This window comes from Pseudophryne corroboree, chromosome 1, assembly GCF_028390025.1.
Source record: "Pseudophryne corroboree isolate aPseCor3 chromosome 1, aPseCor3.hap2, whole genome shotgun sequence".
Taxonomy (NCBI): Eukaryota; Metazoa; Chordata; class Amphibia; order Anura; family Myobatrachidae; genus Pseudophryne; species Pseudophryne corroboree.
The window spans coordinates 378,985,162-379,001,856 of NC_086444.1; the positions used below are offsets into that span (position 1 = coordinate 378,985,162).

The 16,695-nt window shown below is 43.5% G+C and overlaps 1 protein-coding gene across 6 annotated transcripts in view; it reads left to right on the top strand.

Annotated features, from left to right (window-relative positions):
- The window catches only part of LOC134886538 (uncharacterized), a 417,311-nt gene that overhangs the window by 180,317 nt on the left and 220,299 nt on the right, over positions 1-16,695 (top strand). The window contains exons 2-3 of one of the 6 annotated variants that reach the window (XM_063913158.1): positions 10,738-10,910; positions 11,484-12,317. The exons of the other annotated variants lie outside the window; for them this stretch is intronic. Coding sequence (XP_063769228.1) covers positions 10,829-10,910; positions 11,484-12,115 — 714 coding nt within the window. The 5' untranslated portion in view covers positions 10,738-10,828 and the 3' untranslated portion in view covers positions 12,116-12,317. Of the gene's footprint in view, positions 1-10,737; positions 10,911-11,483; positions 12,318-16,695 lie in introns of those variants that run through there. 6 annotated transcript variants of the gene reach the window in all.

Below are 16,695 nucleotides of genomic sequence, written 5' to 3' on the forward strand. Positions count from 1 at the left end.
ATAGTACGACGCGCGTGCGCATTGCGCCGCATACACATGCGCAGAAGTGCTGATTTTTTGCCTGATCGCTGCACAGCGACCGAAATCTGCTTGCGATCAACTCGGAATGACCCCCCGAGTATCTTTTTAAAAAATATATACATTTTTTATTATTGTAGTTCAATTGCAAATTTTGCTTAGGTTTCCCTCATTAATGAGTTAACACACTAATTTGGATTGTGCACCTGTAGAAGTTTTTTCTCAATATCTTATTTAACTTGATTTCACAATTATTAAATTAACTAGTGCCTGGTTACAGTTTTGTACTTTTTAAGTTGCGGAGAGCATTGCTTTCTGGAGCTTGTGCTTGATAGGCAGCAATATCTATAGATGGCATAGCCTATAGAAACCTATGGGTTTCATTTTGCAAAAAGCCACCAGATCTGAATCCAAAGAGTAAAGGGGGGTACTCACGGAGATAGCCATGCTTAAAATCTAAGCAATCTGACTAGATTGTTTAGATTTTAAGCATGGATCTCTCGTGTGTATGCACCCCCCAGCGATAGCGATGCGCGGGCTATTGCCGGTGCTAGATTGGCCATGCAGGCTCAATCTAGCATAACACTCTTTTCACCCGCTGGGTGAAATGAGCGGCCGCCCCCCCCCTCGCTCAGCACACATCGTGCTGTGCTGAGCAGGGGGGGGGGGGGGGGGAGAGATGCGTGCTGAGCGGTTCGCACATCTCCCCCACATCTCACCCGTGAGTATGGAACTTAACTTTCTCTTCCTAATGGCTTGTGCATGCGCATTAGGACTTCTGGCTCATTACCTTGGAAGTCAATCCTTCGTCAGGAGCACTCTATGGAAGGGATGTGTCGGCGGGTATATATATTCATGCAAATTGGTGTTAATGCGGGCATGCATGCAAATAGGGGTAGGATGAGTTGTATTCAAATTGCAGTACATGATATAGCCCACTCTCTGAGGGGAAAATTTACTAAGATGGGATGTTGCCCATAGCAACCAATCAAATTCTACTTCTCATTTATCTAGCACCTTCTAGAAGATAATACCTGGAATCTGATTGGTTGCTATGGGCAATATCCCATCTTAAATAGAACTCCCATCTTAGTAAATTTTCCCCTGAGTATTTGCCTACAACTGCCCCAACGGGAAGCAATCACAAGACCGCCTGTTGGGATCCTAGTGGTCACAATGCTTATGCTGGAATTACGAAAGATGGTGAAATGCTGTTCCACAGGCTTTTCTCCCTCTATGGGTGTCCACGACACCCATAGAGAGAAAATCTAATCTGTGGCGAGCGCAGCGAGCCTGCAAGGGGCTTTCTTGTGCTCACCCCGCTGCCAGCATACTGGTGGCCAGGATCCCACTGTCGGGATCATGATAGCCAGGATACCGGCCACCGGTAACACGTATGTATTCGGCCCTGGCAACAAAGAAGATAAAAACTTTATTGCTTAACTGTCAATCTGCAGAGACAGTACACGTGCACCAGAAAACCAAAGCATTGGTGCTGGGTGACCGGCGGTGGGTATCCCGTCAGTCAGCATACCAACCCCGGGATCCTGACCTTATAATGCCGGCAGGAGGGGCATAACAAAGCCCCTTGTGGGCTTGCTGCGCTCACCACGTAGCAAGCTCAGTGGCTTGCTGCGCTCGACACAGGTTCTATTCCCACTCTATGGGTGTCGTGGACATGCCGACTAACAGGGAATAGTCCCTGTTAGTCGGCATGCCGACTGTTGGGCTTTTGATCGTTTGGGATCCCGGCATCAGCATGGTGACTGCCAGGATCCTGAGTGCTGGTCACATGACCGGATCTCAAACCAAAAACCATTCAAAAAGTTCTATTATATTAGGAGAAGACTTCACTCAGGGGGTCATTCTGACCCGATCACACACAGCAGTTTTTTTGCAGCCGTGCGATCGGGTCTCAACAGCGTATGCGTGCGGGCCGCAATGCACAGGCGTGTCGCTGCCCGGCGATGGCCGTTGCCAGGCAGCATAAAAAAGAATGAAGAAAGCGTTCGCAGCAGCGAACGCAAGAAGATTGACAGGAAGAGGCTGGCTGGGGGTGTCAACTCACTGTTTCCTGGGAGTGTATGTCCGAATGCAGGCGTGCCCGGCTGTTTCCAGGGAGGGATCCTGACATCACCTCCAGGCCGGATCGTCACAGTGACTGAGTAAGTCCTGAGCTGTGCAGAGACTTTTGTTTGTGCAGCTCTCTGCACAAGCGATCGCACACTTGCACAGCATTTACCCCCTCCCCCTGTAGGCGGCAATTACCTGGTCGCAGCAGTGCAAAAATCCGCCTGCATGCAACCAGGTCTGAATGACCCCCTAAGGTCAGCAAGTGGTACCACTTAAACACATGTAACCACTTGTTATGTAGTGTGTGTGTATATATATATATATATATATATACATATATATACACACACACAGTGACGGATGGCGGTCATTAGGTCGACATACATTGAGTCGACATGCATTAGGTCGACGTGATCACTAGGTCGACATGGTCATTAAGTCGACATGTGCTGGGTCGACAGGGAAAAAGGTCGACATGCGTTTTTCACAATTTTTTTCATTTTTCGACCTTTTTCATACTTAATGATCCACGTGGACTACAATTGAGAACAGTAACCTGTGCCAAGTGCAGCAGTAGTGGAGTGAGGCACCGTGCCTGAAGCATGGCGAACGAAGTGAGCTATGTGAGGGGTTACGGTGCACTAATTGGGGTTCCCCATGACTTTTTGAAGAAAACTACACAAAAAAGTAAAAAACTTATGTCGACCTAATGACCATGTCGACCTAGTGTTCATGTCGACCTAATGAATGTTGACCAAATATGGTCGGCCCAATGTATGTCGACCTAACTCATGTCGACCTAATGAACCACACCCTATAGTGACATGTAAAATGGAAATGTATTATTTAAAGTCTGTATTACTTGTATTGCTTTGGGGGCATTGGATTTTAGTGCTGCACACTGCACATATACATTTCACAGACATTGGTGACAGTTGGAGAGAGGGGCGGAGTGATATAGCTTGTGAGTGATTGGTCCTGTCAGGGAAAGAAGTTTGGGGGTACCTGTTTTTGAAGAGCAAAGCATACACCATCAGCTCCATCTCCCCATAGTGTCACCAATAGATGGGAGTGTGACAGTGTAATAGATGTAGTGCATTCCCAGAGTGTCGTTACCTGAGGAGGACTTGTGAGTAGCTGCCTGTCACCACTGAAGGGGCCAACTCGAGCCTTGTCACTATCCCTAGATGCCTGTCAGCATGTGAGCAAACTAAAGGTACAGGAGCTGCGGCTGGAGGAGAGTTACCTCAGCATAAGGGATCCCTGGTGTCCATGAACACAGTGATGGCATGAGGGAGTGTTGACAGGACAGAGGCCAGCAGCTGCTAATAGAAGGGAGCACAATTTCATCAATATACAGAGAGAGGAAGGGGACTAGAAAGCGGATATGACAGTAAAATAAAGCACCATTCAGATCCATCTAGAGCGGATGGTAACTAGCTAGGGGGCAGAGTCGGAGTGCCTATATAGCTGAAGTAGCTCAGCTAATGGTGAGAATCAAATCCAATACTAATGCAGCAGACATCCGCAGCTACTATGCTAGTAATATGCCTGGACAGACAAGTAACCCTTTGTCAAGCTGTCCGTACAATATATGTTCATACAGGAGATTGGTCTACTTTTACTAGCGTTGCAGGCAGGAGTTATATTTTATGTATATTGAAACAAACTCCAGTGGTATAAAGTGGAATAGACTATTGAATTGTAAAAATAAGATGGAAAAATAAGACATTGCTTCCCTACCATAGAGTACAAGAGAACTAGTGTACTGGATACCTGTAGGACCCTATGAGGTATATTTACTAACATTCACATTTCTGCCGATTTCAGTTGAAATAGAAGTTGACTGACATCGGCCGTGCAAAATTGCAACTTTCTGATTTTTAATTTGGTAATTTACTAAGCTACCGTGTTTGTCATATTCGTGTTTTCTGATGTTGATGTCATTCATATTTCAGGTGTGTGTTTTCTGGCCGTATGTGTCTGTGTTCGGCCGAACATGTATATTTGGATGCATGATTCATATATTTCAAGTGCGGCAGTGTTTTTTGGACAGTGCGGCCGCGTTTTTACATTTACTTTCGACTTTGAACGTGATGCGTGATTGGTTGTGTAGAATACGTGGGAGTGTCAAAGCACAGCCATATAAATACACTCCAAACCATCCACACCTCGTGGGTTTAGTTAGTGGAGAGGTGAGAGATAGTAGTCTGAGGAGTTGGTGAGTTTAGTGGTTTTCTATTTATCGATTTCTGATTGCTGTAGTGTGTTTGAAAGTGGTCTTGACTTTATTGTTGTATTGTTATTTAGTAGTTTGTCTTATTTTCTGTGAGTTTTTTTCATTTAGTCTCTTGTCACTGTGTGTGTGTGTGTGTGTGTGTGTGTGTAAATTCCTGCTGCGATCAACTTGGAATTACCCCCAATGTTGTTTTTTATTTGACATAAAATTAAAAATTTGACAAATACCAGTTTTGGATTCATTAGTAGCAACATATGTTTATTGATTCAAATTTTAGATCATTAATTAAATGCTTCATAACCATTTACAGTAGTGATGTGCACCGGACATTTTTCGGGTTTTGTGTTTTGGTTTTGGATTCGGTTCCGCGGCCGTGTTTTGGATTCGGACGCGTTTTGGCAAACCCTCCCTGAAATTTTTTTGTCGGATTCGGTTGTGTTTTGGATTCGGTTTTTTTTACAAAAAACCCTCAAAAACAACTTAAATCATAGAATTTGGGGGTCATTTTAATCCCATAGTATTATTAACCTCAATAACCATAATTTCCACTAATTTTCAGTCTATTCTGAACACCTCACACCTCACATTATTATTTTTAGTCCTAAAATTTGCACCGAGGTCGCTGAATGACTAAGCTAGCGACACAAGTGGCCGACACAAACACCTGGTCCATCTAGGAGTGGCACTGCAGTGTCAGGCAGGATGGCACTTCAAAAAAATAGTCCCCAAATAGCACATGATGCAAAGAAAAATGAAAGAAAAAAGAGGTGCAAGATGGAATTGTCCTTGGGCCCTCCCACCCACCCTTATGTTGTATAAACAGGACATGCACACTTTAACAAACCCATCATTTCAGCCACAGGGTCTGCCACACGACTGTGACTGAAATGACTGGTTGGTTTGGGCCCCCACCAAAAAAGAAGCAATCAATCTCTCCTTGCACAAACTGGCTCTACAGACGCAAGATGTCCACCTCCTCCTCATCGTCCGATTCCTCACCCCTTTCACTGTGTACATCCCCCTCCTCACAGATTATTAATTCGTCCCCACTGGAATCCACCATCTCATTTCCCTGTGTACTTTCTGGAGGCAATTGCTGGTGAATGTCTCCACGCAGGAATTGATTATAATTCAGTTTGATGAACATCATCTTCTCCACATTTTCTGGAAGTAACCTCGTACGTCGATTGCTGACAAGGTGAGCGGCTGCACTAAACACTCTTTCGGAGTACACACTGGAGGGGGGGCAACTTAGGTAAAATAAAGCCAGTTTCTGCAAGGGCCTCCAAATTGCCTCTTTTTCCTGCCAGTATACGTACGGACTGTCTGACGTGCCTACTTGGATGCGGTCACTCATATAATCCTCCACCATTCTTTCAATGGTGACAGAATCATATGCAGTGACAGTAGATGACATGTCAGTAATCGTTGGCAGGTCCTTCAGTCCAGACCAGATGTCAGCACTCGCTCCAGACTGGTCTGCATCACCACCAGCGGGTGGGCTCGGAATTCTTAGCCTTTTCCTCGCACCCCCAGTTGCGGGAGAATGTGAAGGAGGAGCTGTTGATGGGTCACGTTCCGCTTGACTTGACAATTTTCTCACCAGCAGGTCTTTGAACCTCTGCTGACTTGTGTCTGCCGGAAAGAGAGATACAACGTAGGTTTTAAATCTAGGATCGAGCACGGTGGCCAAAATGTAGTGCTCTGATTTCAACAGATTGACCACCTGTGAATCCTGGTTAAGCGAATTAAGGGCTACATCCAGAAGTCCCACATGCCTAGCGGAATCGCTCTGTTTTAGCTCCTCCTTCAATGTCTTCAGCTTCTTCTGCAAAAGCCTGATGAGGGGAATGACCTGACTCAGGCTGGCAGTGTCTGAACTGACTTCACGTGTGGCAAGTTCAAAGGGTTGTAGAACCTTGCACAACGTTAATGTTGAAATCATTCTCCACTGCGCTTGAGTCAGGTGCATTCCCCCTCCTTTGCCTATATCGCAGGCAGATGTATAGGCTTGAATGACCTTTTGCTGCTCCTCCATCCTCCGAAGCATATAGAGGGTTGAATTCCACCTCGTTACCACCTCTTGCTTCAGATGATGGCAGGGCAGGTTCAGGACTGTTTGCTGGTGCTCCAGTCTTCGGCACGCGGTGGCTGAATGCCGAAAGTGGCCCGCAATTTTTCGGGCCACCGACAGCATCTCTTGCACGCCCCTGTCGTTTTTTAAATAATTCTGCACCACCAAATTCAATGTATGTGCAAAACATGGGACGTGCTGGAATTTGCCCAGATGTAATGCACACACAATATTGGTGGCGTTGTCCGATGTCACAAATCCCCAGGAGAGTCCAATTGGGGTAAGCCATTCTGCGATGATGTTCCTCAGTTTCCGTAAGAGGTTGTCAGCTGTGTGCCTCTTCTGGAAAGCGGTGATACAAAGCGTAACCTGTCTAGGAACGAGTTGGCATTTGCGAGATGCTGCTACTGGTGCCGCCGCTGCTGTTCTTGCTGCGGGAGGCAATACATCTACCCAATGGGCTGTCACAGTCATATAGTCCTGAGTCTGCCCTGCTCCACTTGTCCACATGTCCGTGGTTAAGTGGACATTGGGTACAACTGCATTTTTTAGGACACTGGTGACTCTTTTTCTGACGTCTGTGTACATTTTCGGTATCGCCTGCCTAGAGAAATGGAACCTAGATGGTATTTGGTACCGGGGACACAGTACCTCAATCAAGTCTCTAGTTGCCTGTGAATTAACGGTGGATACCGGACACACGTTTCTCACCGCCCAGGCTGCCAAGGCCTGAGTTATCTGCTTTGCAGCAGGATGACTGCTGTGATATTTCATCTTCCTCGCAAAGGACTGTTGGACAGTCAATTGCTTACTGGAAGTTGTACAAGTGGTCTTCCGACTTCCCATCTGGGATGACGATCGACTCACAGCAGCAACAACAGCAGCGCCAGCAGCAGTAGGCGTTACACTCAAGGATGCATCGGAGGAATCCCAGGCAGGAGAGGACTCGTCAGACTTGACAGTGACATGGCCTGCAGGACTATTGGCTTTCCTGTGTAAGGAGGAAATTGACACTGAGGGAGTTGGTGGTGTGGTTTGCAGGAGCTTGGTTACAAGAGGAAGGGATTTAGTGGTCAGTGGACTGCTTCCGCTGTCATCCAAAGTTTTTGAACTTGTCACTGACTTCTGGTGAATGTGGTCCAGGTGACGTATAAGGGAGGATGTTCCTAGGTGGTTAACGTCCTTACCCCTACTTATTACAGCTTGACAAAGGCGACACACGGCTAGACACCAGTTGTCCGCATTTGTGTTGAAATAATTCCACACCGAAGAGGTGATTTTTTTGTATTTTGACCAGGCAAGTCAATGGCCATATTCGTCCCACGGACAACAGGTGTCATCCCGGGTGCCTGACTTAAACAAACCACCTCACCATCAGAATCCTCCTTGTCAATTTCCTCCCCAGCGCCAGCAACACCCATATCCTCATCCTGGTGTACTTCAACAGTGACATCTTCAATTTGACTATCAGGAACTGGACTGCGGGTGCTCCTTCCAGCAATTGCAGGCATCGCAACCGACACAATTGGACTCTCCTTTGGGATTTGTGATTTAGAAGAACGCACAGTTCTTTGCTGTGCTTTTGCCATCTTAACTCTTTTAAGTTTTCAAGCAGGAGGATGACTGCTTCCATCCTCAGGTGAAGCTGAACCACTAGCCTTGAACATAGGCCAGGGCCTCAGCCGTTCCTTGCCACTCCGTGTCGTAAATGGCACATTGGCAAGTTTACGCTTCTCCTCAGAGGATTTTGATTTAGATTTTTGGGTCATTTTACTGAGCTTTATTTTTTTGTATTTTACATGCTCTCTACTATCACATTGTGCATCGGCCTTGGCAGACGACGTTGATGGCATTTCATCGTCTCAGCCATGACTAGTGGCAGCAGCTTCAGCACGAGGTGGAAGTGGATCTTGATCTTTACCTATTTTACCCTCCACATTTTTGTTCTCCATTTTTTAATGTGTGGAATTATATGCCAGTAATAGATCAACGTATAATACTGGTGGTCACTGGTCAGCAAAACTCTGCACTGTACTCCTCCTATATAATATACTGGTGGTCCCCAGTCCCCACAATAAAGCAGGGTGAGCACAGATATATGCAGCACACTGAGCACAGATATGGAGCGTTTTTCAGGCAGAGAACGTATAATGCTGGTGGTCACTGGTCAGCAAAACTCTGCACTGTACTCCTCCTATATAATATACTGGTGGTCCCCAGTCCCCACAATAAAGCAGTGTGAGCACAGATATATGCAGCACACTGAGCACAGATATGGAGCGTTTTTCAGGCAGAGAACGTATAATACTGGTGGTCACTGGTCATCAAAACTCTGCACTGTACTCCTCCTATATAATATACTGGTGGTCCCCAGTCCCCACAATAAAGCAGTGTGAGCACAGATATATGCAGCACACTGAGCACAGACATGGAGCGTTTTTCAGGCAGAGAACGTATAATACTGGTGGTCACTGGTCAGCAAAACTCTACACTGTACTCCTCCTATATAATATACTGGTGGTCCCCAGTCCCCACAATAAAGCAGTGTGAGCACAGATATATGCAGCACACTGAGCACAGATATGGAGCGTTTTTCAGGCAGAGAACGTATAATACTGGTGGTCACTGGTCAGCAAAACTCTGCACTGTATTCCTCCTATATAATATACTGGTGGTCCCCAGTCCCCACAATAAAGCAGTGTGAGCACAGATATATGCAGCACACTGAGCACAGATATGGAGCGTTTTTCAGGCAGAGAACGTATAATACTGGTGGTCACTGGTCAGCAAAACTCTGCACTGTACTCCTCCTATATAATATACTGGTGGTCCCTAGTCCCCACAATAAAGCAGTGTGAGCACAGATATATGCAGCACACTGAGCACAGATATGGAGCATTTTTCAGGCAGAGAACGTATAATACTGGTGGTCACTGGTCAGCAAAACTCTGCACTGTACTCCTCCTATATAATATACTGGTGGTCCCCAGTCCCCACAATAAAGCAGGGTGAGCACAGATATATGCAGCACACTGAGCGCAGATATGGAGCGTTTTTCAGGCAGAGAACATATAATATTGGTGGTCACTGGTCAGCAAAACTCTGCACTGTACTCCTCCTATATAATATACTGGTGGTCCCCAATCCCCACAATAAAGCAGTGTGAGCACAGATATATGCAGCACACTGAACACAGATATGGACCGTTTTTCAGGCAGAGAACGTATAATACTGGTGGTCACTGGTCAGCAAAACTCTGCACTGTATTCCTCCTATATAATATACTGGTGGTCCCCAGTCCCCACAATAAAGCAGTGTGAGCACAGATATATGCAGCACACTGAGCACAGATATGGAGCGTTTTTCAGGCAGAGAACGTATAATACTGGTGGTCACTGGTCAGCAAAACTCTGCACTGTACTCCTCCTATATAATATACTGGTGGTCCCCAGTCCCCACAATAAAGCAGTGTGAGCACAGATATATGCAGCACACTGAGCACAGATATGGAGCATTTTTCAGGCAGAGAACGTATAATACTGGTGGTCACTGGTCAGCAAAACTCTGCACTGTACTCCTCCTATATAATATACTGGTGGTCCCCAGTCCCCACAATAAAGCAGTGTGAGCACAGATATATGCAGCACACTGAGCGCAGATATGGAGCGTTTTTCAGGCAGAGAACATATAATATTGGTGGTCACTGGTCAGCAAAACTCTGCACTGTATTCCTCCTATATAATATACTGGTGGTCCCCAATCCCCACAATAAAGCAGTGTGAGCACAGATATATGCAGCACACTGAGCACAGATATGGAGCGTTTTTCAGGCAGAGAACGTATAATACTGGTGGTCACTGGTCAGCAAAACTCAGCACTGTACTCCTCCTATAATACTGCTGGTCCCCAGAATAAAGATATTTGCAGCCCCCTGAAACAAAGTGAGAGGACGCCAGCCACGTCCTCTCACTATCATTTCCAACGCACGAGTGAAAAATGGCGGCGACGCGCGGCTCCTTATATAGAATCCGAATCTCGCGAGAATCCGACAGCGGGATGATGACGTTCGGGCGCGCTCGCGTTAACCGAGCAAGGCGGGAGGATCCGAGTCGCGCGGACCCGTGAAAAAAAAGGTGAAGTTCGGGCGGGTTCGGATCCCGAGGATCCGAACCCGCTCATCACTAATTTACAGTGTCCAAAAAGTCAAAAAGAGCCTCTGGTCCTGTATGCACTCCTACTGAAGCTGAAGATGCTGATGAAGCTGGTAAGTACATTAGCATTCGGTGTGTTATCACATCACTTTGGATAAAATAATAATTTTTATATTTGTTAGGTCCATCCACACATGTGTTGCCACCATGGAAACGCAGTCTAGGTGTGTCATCAAGGCCAATACACGTCACACCACACCACCACATTGACGCATGTCAGAGGTATCAGCCGTGCCACCACTGCATCTCCTGGACAGTCTGCAGCCAATGTCACCACATTCGCCACACCTGCCTGGTGAGTAAAAAAATTACAACACAAAAAGGACACATACTTTCACATACACACTTTACCATAAGTCAAACATTGGGCTAAATTTTCTAAACTATGAATTCTATTTAAGATGGGATGTTGCCCATAGCATCCAATCAGATTCTACTTCTCATTTATCTTGCACCTTCTAGAAGATAATACATGGAATCTGATTGGTTGCTATGGGCAACATCCCATCTTAAATAGAACTCCCATCTTAGAAAAATTACCCCATTGTAGTTTCACATTTAGACAAAGTGACAAAGTGGTGATGCAAATAATGCACCGCTAACAAACGTATCATTATGGTGTTAAATCACTTATACAAATAGAATTGATGTGCATATGTTGTCCATAGCAAACAATCAAATTCAGAATATAAATTAGCAAATGAATGCCCTAAAAGAGTAACAAATATTCATAATGGGGATAAGGACAACATCAACAAATTACGTATTAAAGTAACTTACCTTTTGTAGCCCTAGGAAGGAAAACACATAGGATATTCATCATTAGTTGATAAAATTATACTTACACACAACTGGTTTCTCATTTCAGGAGACACCATTCTTCAGCCAACTCAGCCAGGCCAAGTACAGCAACCTGAAAATGAACAGACATTTACTTTAAATCTGCCAGCAATACCACCGCCTGACCCAACTACTACACATATGTCAACTCCTCCAATTCAAAGTACACCTGAACACGACATAAGCCCAACCACACCACTACCCCAGTTTCACGAACAGGTTTTTTGGGACAGCTGGTCCACCCAGCAGGCAAATAACCTTGAATGTTTGCATAGGCAAACACAATGTATTGGTAGTCTGGCCAATCACGTACCCAGATTATGCAGAATCAACAGCTTACAAAATACAGAACTCACCAGAATGTCTAACATGAGGGTAGACAACAATAGGATGCTAGACACATATCAAAGAATAATGGATGAGAACCAGAGGCTCCATCAAGCCTACCTGCATATATTAACAGCCACCCAAAATACGCAAAAGAGCATGGTCTGCATCATGGAAACCCACACAACAGCCACTAGAGACTTGAATGTCACTCTTACAACCCTAACACAGCATCTAACTCATCAATTTGAACAAACAAGCACCAGTTCTACAGGCAGAACCCATTTAGTGTCACCTGTAACCTCGCCACCAAGACGTTCTGTACGAACATGAACAGACATGAGTGGAAAAAGGCCATCCAGCTCCAGAGGACGACCGGGGAAATAATTTCTCAGAAGAATGTTGTGTCTGGAATGGACATTGAAAATTTTATGCAAGTAGCATTTTGCATGTTCTGGTCACAATTAAGGCCATGGTTTATTTTTTGATATGAAATGTCAAAATTTGGGATTTCCTAAACTAAAACCAAGGTGAAAAAAGGAAAAAGTTGTCTGTGAATTAATTCTATAGTAATTTGAGTACAGTTGTTGAAGTATATAATATGCATTGTCAAATTCCAGCAACATAGATTACACATGCATCAGTGGTAAAGTATTGATATAGAGAAGAGTGAACAAAAAAAAAAAAAAACTATTTATTCTATTATAAAAAAATACCTTAGGGAGATGTAAAAGCATGACCAAACATACACAAATCAAACGGAAAAAATCACATAGAGTACTGTGCTACTATAATGTTTATACTAACTTTACTTTTTAGTTATTATAGAGTGAAATGTATAATGCATACAGTAAAAGTGATATGTTGTTTAAAAAACTAAAAAAAAAACACATTAAAACTTTAACACTATTTTCTAAACCATACAGGGATGTTTTAACACTTACCTTAGTTGGAGAGTAGTGACAGATGTTAAACACGCCAGCCAAAAGCAGTTCTTTTTGCAATGTCTTAATTTCTACAAATCGAGGCCTTTTGCGGCCGAGTTTAAGGTATTTTCGTCCACATTCATAAATACGAATCCTTGGTAAATTACCGTGTTGTATGAAATAACAACAGCATTTGACCAATGGTCTATTCATTCGTATTTATGTAGTCAGCCGAGAAAAACAATACGAATGGCCCAAATACTGCCGAGTTTACTGTTTAGTAAATTACCGAGATGCCACTTAGAAAAAAAGGTCAAACTCGTATGAAATCGGGACCTTAGTAAATTTCCCTATCAGTCGGAAACCTCTAACTACCCATTACTTATTATCTCAAAGGTTTTATTCGCTGCAGCTTCACTACCGTACAGCTGGAGACATCTTTTTCAGCCCGTGTAGACACAGGAAGCAGGAATATATAATATACTTAGTAATCTGGTGTAAGGACTGGAGACCTATAATAGTTTGCTTCTCAATACAAGGGAAGTAACTGTACCTGATATCTATAGATATATGGATAATATATATATATATATATATATATATATATATATCATAAACCAGGACTTCAATTACTAGTAAGGCAGGAGCTGTGCACAGTTATTCATAAAACTTGGGGGAGTAAATTATTGTTTGTTACTATACAACTAGGACCAGTTATGCAAATGAAATGAGTTACCTTGCTGGTTATTAATGTGATATGTTATAAATGTTCTGTGACATTGGAAGAGGAAGTGAGTGTAATTATATTAATAAATCTACCTGATTCTTGAGCAGTATCTAAAGGGCAAGGGGGCGATAAATACTTTCTTAATTAATTTGTGGAAAAATTATAATAAAAAAAGGGGTTTGCCCAAGTAGGCCCTATATGGATCAGTGAGTACACATACTTGGATGGAGGCACATCAGTTATTTTTTTAAGTAGCCCATATACATCTAGCATTATAAATTGGGTTACACACTAATGATAGCAATGATTATATTTAGTCCTTGCTAGGGGAATCGTGTGTAAACAGCATCCACACAGATCTGACAACTAAACATGGATTGATATAGTCTTTAGGAAGTGTAGCTATAAACAGAATCTTATAAGACAGAGAGAACTGCAAAGACAATAAGAGCATAGAGTACAATGCAATCCTGCAACCTGAACATAAACATGAGCTGCAAAACTCTGTGTTTTGAGTTGCATTTATCCAATGTAGGAATGTTATCATCATGTACTATAAATAAATGATTTAGGCCAGGACATTTATAGGCCTTAGTGAGGCAGCACGTGACCATTAATACCCCATTTCACACAAAAACACCAGCTTTAGCCTAATTCTGAACCCAGACACTGAGCATGAGTTGAAGCTGGGGTTTCAGTACTTACCCCTTTTCACACATGGGTGACAAATGCCATCTCCAAGCTCTACTGTGCCTGCCAATCTGCTCCTTTTAGGCATGAAAGGATGGGATTTGTACTATGTGGCATAATATGTAAGGAGGAAGAGGGTGATTTGTCCTGTGTGGACTAATGTGTAAGGGGGTGGTTTGTAATATTTGGCATACTGTGTAAGGGGAGGGGGGGGGGGGGTTATACTATGTGGCAATGTGGCATACTGTGTAATGGGGATTTGTACTGTGGCATAATATGTAAGAGGGGATTTGTATTGTATGGTAATGTGGTATGCTGTGTAAGGGGGATTTGTACTGTGTAGCATAATGTGTTAAGCGCACTACTTCTATGGCATATTGTGTAAGGGCACTACTTCTGTTGCATATTGTGTAAGGGCACTACTTCTGTGGTATATTGTGTAAGCGCACTACTTCTATGGCATATTGTGTAAGGGCACTACTTCTGTTGCATATTGTGTAAGGGCACTACTTCTGTGGTATATTGTGTAAGCGCACTACTTCTATGGCATATTGTGTAAGGGCACTACTTCTGTGGTATATTGTGTAAGGGCACTACTTCTGTGGTATATTGTGTAAGGGCACTACTTCTGTTGCATATTGTGTAAGGGCACTACTTCTGTGGTATATTGTGTAAGCGCACTACTTCTATGGCATATTGTGTAAGGGCACTACTTCTGTGGTATATTGTGTAAGGGCACTACTTCTGTTGCATATTGTGTAAGGGCACTACTTCTGTGGTATATTGTGTAAGGGCACTACTTCTGTTGCATATTGTGTAAGGGCACTACTTCTGTTGCATATTGTGTAAGGGCACTACTTCTGTGGTATATTGTGTAAGTTGCAGAAATGTGCGGTAAGGTGATGCAGGTGAGGTTGAGCCTTTCCTGTCATACTAAATTATATGCCAGAGTCTTGACTATATAAAGTATATGAAAAATACAAGAATATATTAGAAATATCTTCTTTGTATTATTCTAATAATTTTTATAGTCAAAACTCTGGAGTAAACAGTCTATGGCAGGGTCCTATATTTCCTTTATATATCTGATCAAAACTCACCAAATTTACAGCAGTATACATTATACTACTGCACCTTTGTATAATGCCTACATGAACCCTTGGTCTCATATATTGTGTGTAAATCTAGCTCTGGTACTAGCCAGTGCCTTCTCAGCCATTTACCCCACCGGACGCCCCCTGGTAAGGGGCACTACTACTGTGTGGGGTAACGTGCATAAAGGACACAACTGTATCAAGACCACAGCCCACAAGAACACAATCCTTTTTGGGAAGTGCGCTGTCACTTTTTAAAATATGGGGAGGGGGACACTAATGCTCATTCTGGTACAGGGCACCAAAATGTCTACTTACAGCTATGACAAAATGAGTGCTGCTGGTGGCTGATCAGAAGTAATACGAACAAACAAAAGCACATCTGTAGCCAATGCCACATAATTTACCCCAAAAAATTACAGGTAAGCACAATATTCTGATTGTAATCATTTATACTGAATGACTCAACAGGAATAGTCATGAAAATAATCTTGTAATACTAGGCATGTTGTGAACTAAGAATAATAATTCTAATAATTATTTTATTTATATAGCGCTATTTTTGCAATAGTACTGAAGGCTCTTAACAGACAGAATGAACATACAGTGATACAGTACAGAAACAATGAAGTACAGAAAAGATTTTCATAAGCATGGAGAGAGATACTAAATGGACATTAAGGAAATACTTAGTAAACAGGAAAGTCTTCCTTCTGTTTTTGAAGGATTCTAGAGTGTGCAGGAAAACAAGTTACATAGTGGTGAGCAGCTGCAGGAGCTCTTCTCCTCATCCCAGCATACGCACCAGGGAGGTGCTCAAAGTACTATTTTTTTCCCTATATTTTTTTTCTAAGGGTGCAGGGCCATGCCTCCTGCGGTTAGGCTATGCCCTCCGAAAAGTTCTTGGTCCCGGCCAGGCACTCTATTGCCCCAAGATTTGGAACTGCATGACTAAAAGGATTATCCCCAGATGAATTCTTGGACATTCTAGATACTGCTGAAAGTCCTTCATCTACAGATTGTAATAACTGAGGAGAGCAGTATGGAATCAGAAGCTGTTTCAGATACCTTGGGCCCTGGTCATGTAATGCTTTGAATGTCATTAAGCCAGTCTTGAAAGCGATTTGCCATCTTACAGGCAACCATTGGAGAGAGTAGAGAATGGGTGTTATGTGGCTGCATCTTTTACCATCTTTAAGCAGTGCAATTCTTTTGCCAGGAAACCAAGGTAGAGGGCATTGCAGTAGTCTAATCGAGACAATACAAATGCATGTATGACTTTTGGAAGATCTTCAGAGGAATTAAGTGCTTTATTCTGGCTGTGTTCCTCAGATGAAAGAATAAGGATTTGATTGTGCTGATATCTGATGTCCAGTTGGTTGGCTATGCTGCAGTCTTGTCCTTTGATGTTGAGGTCCTATCATAAGGACCACTGTTTTATCAGGATTCAGTCGCAGCCAACTGGCACGCATCCAC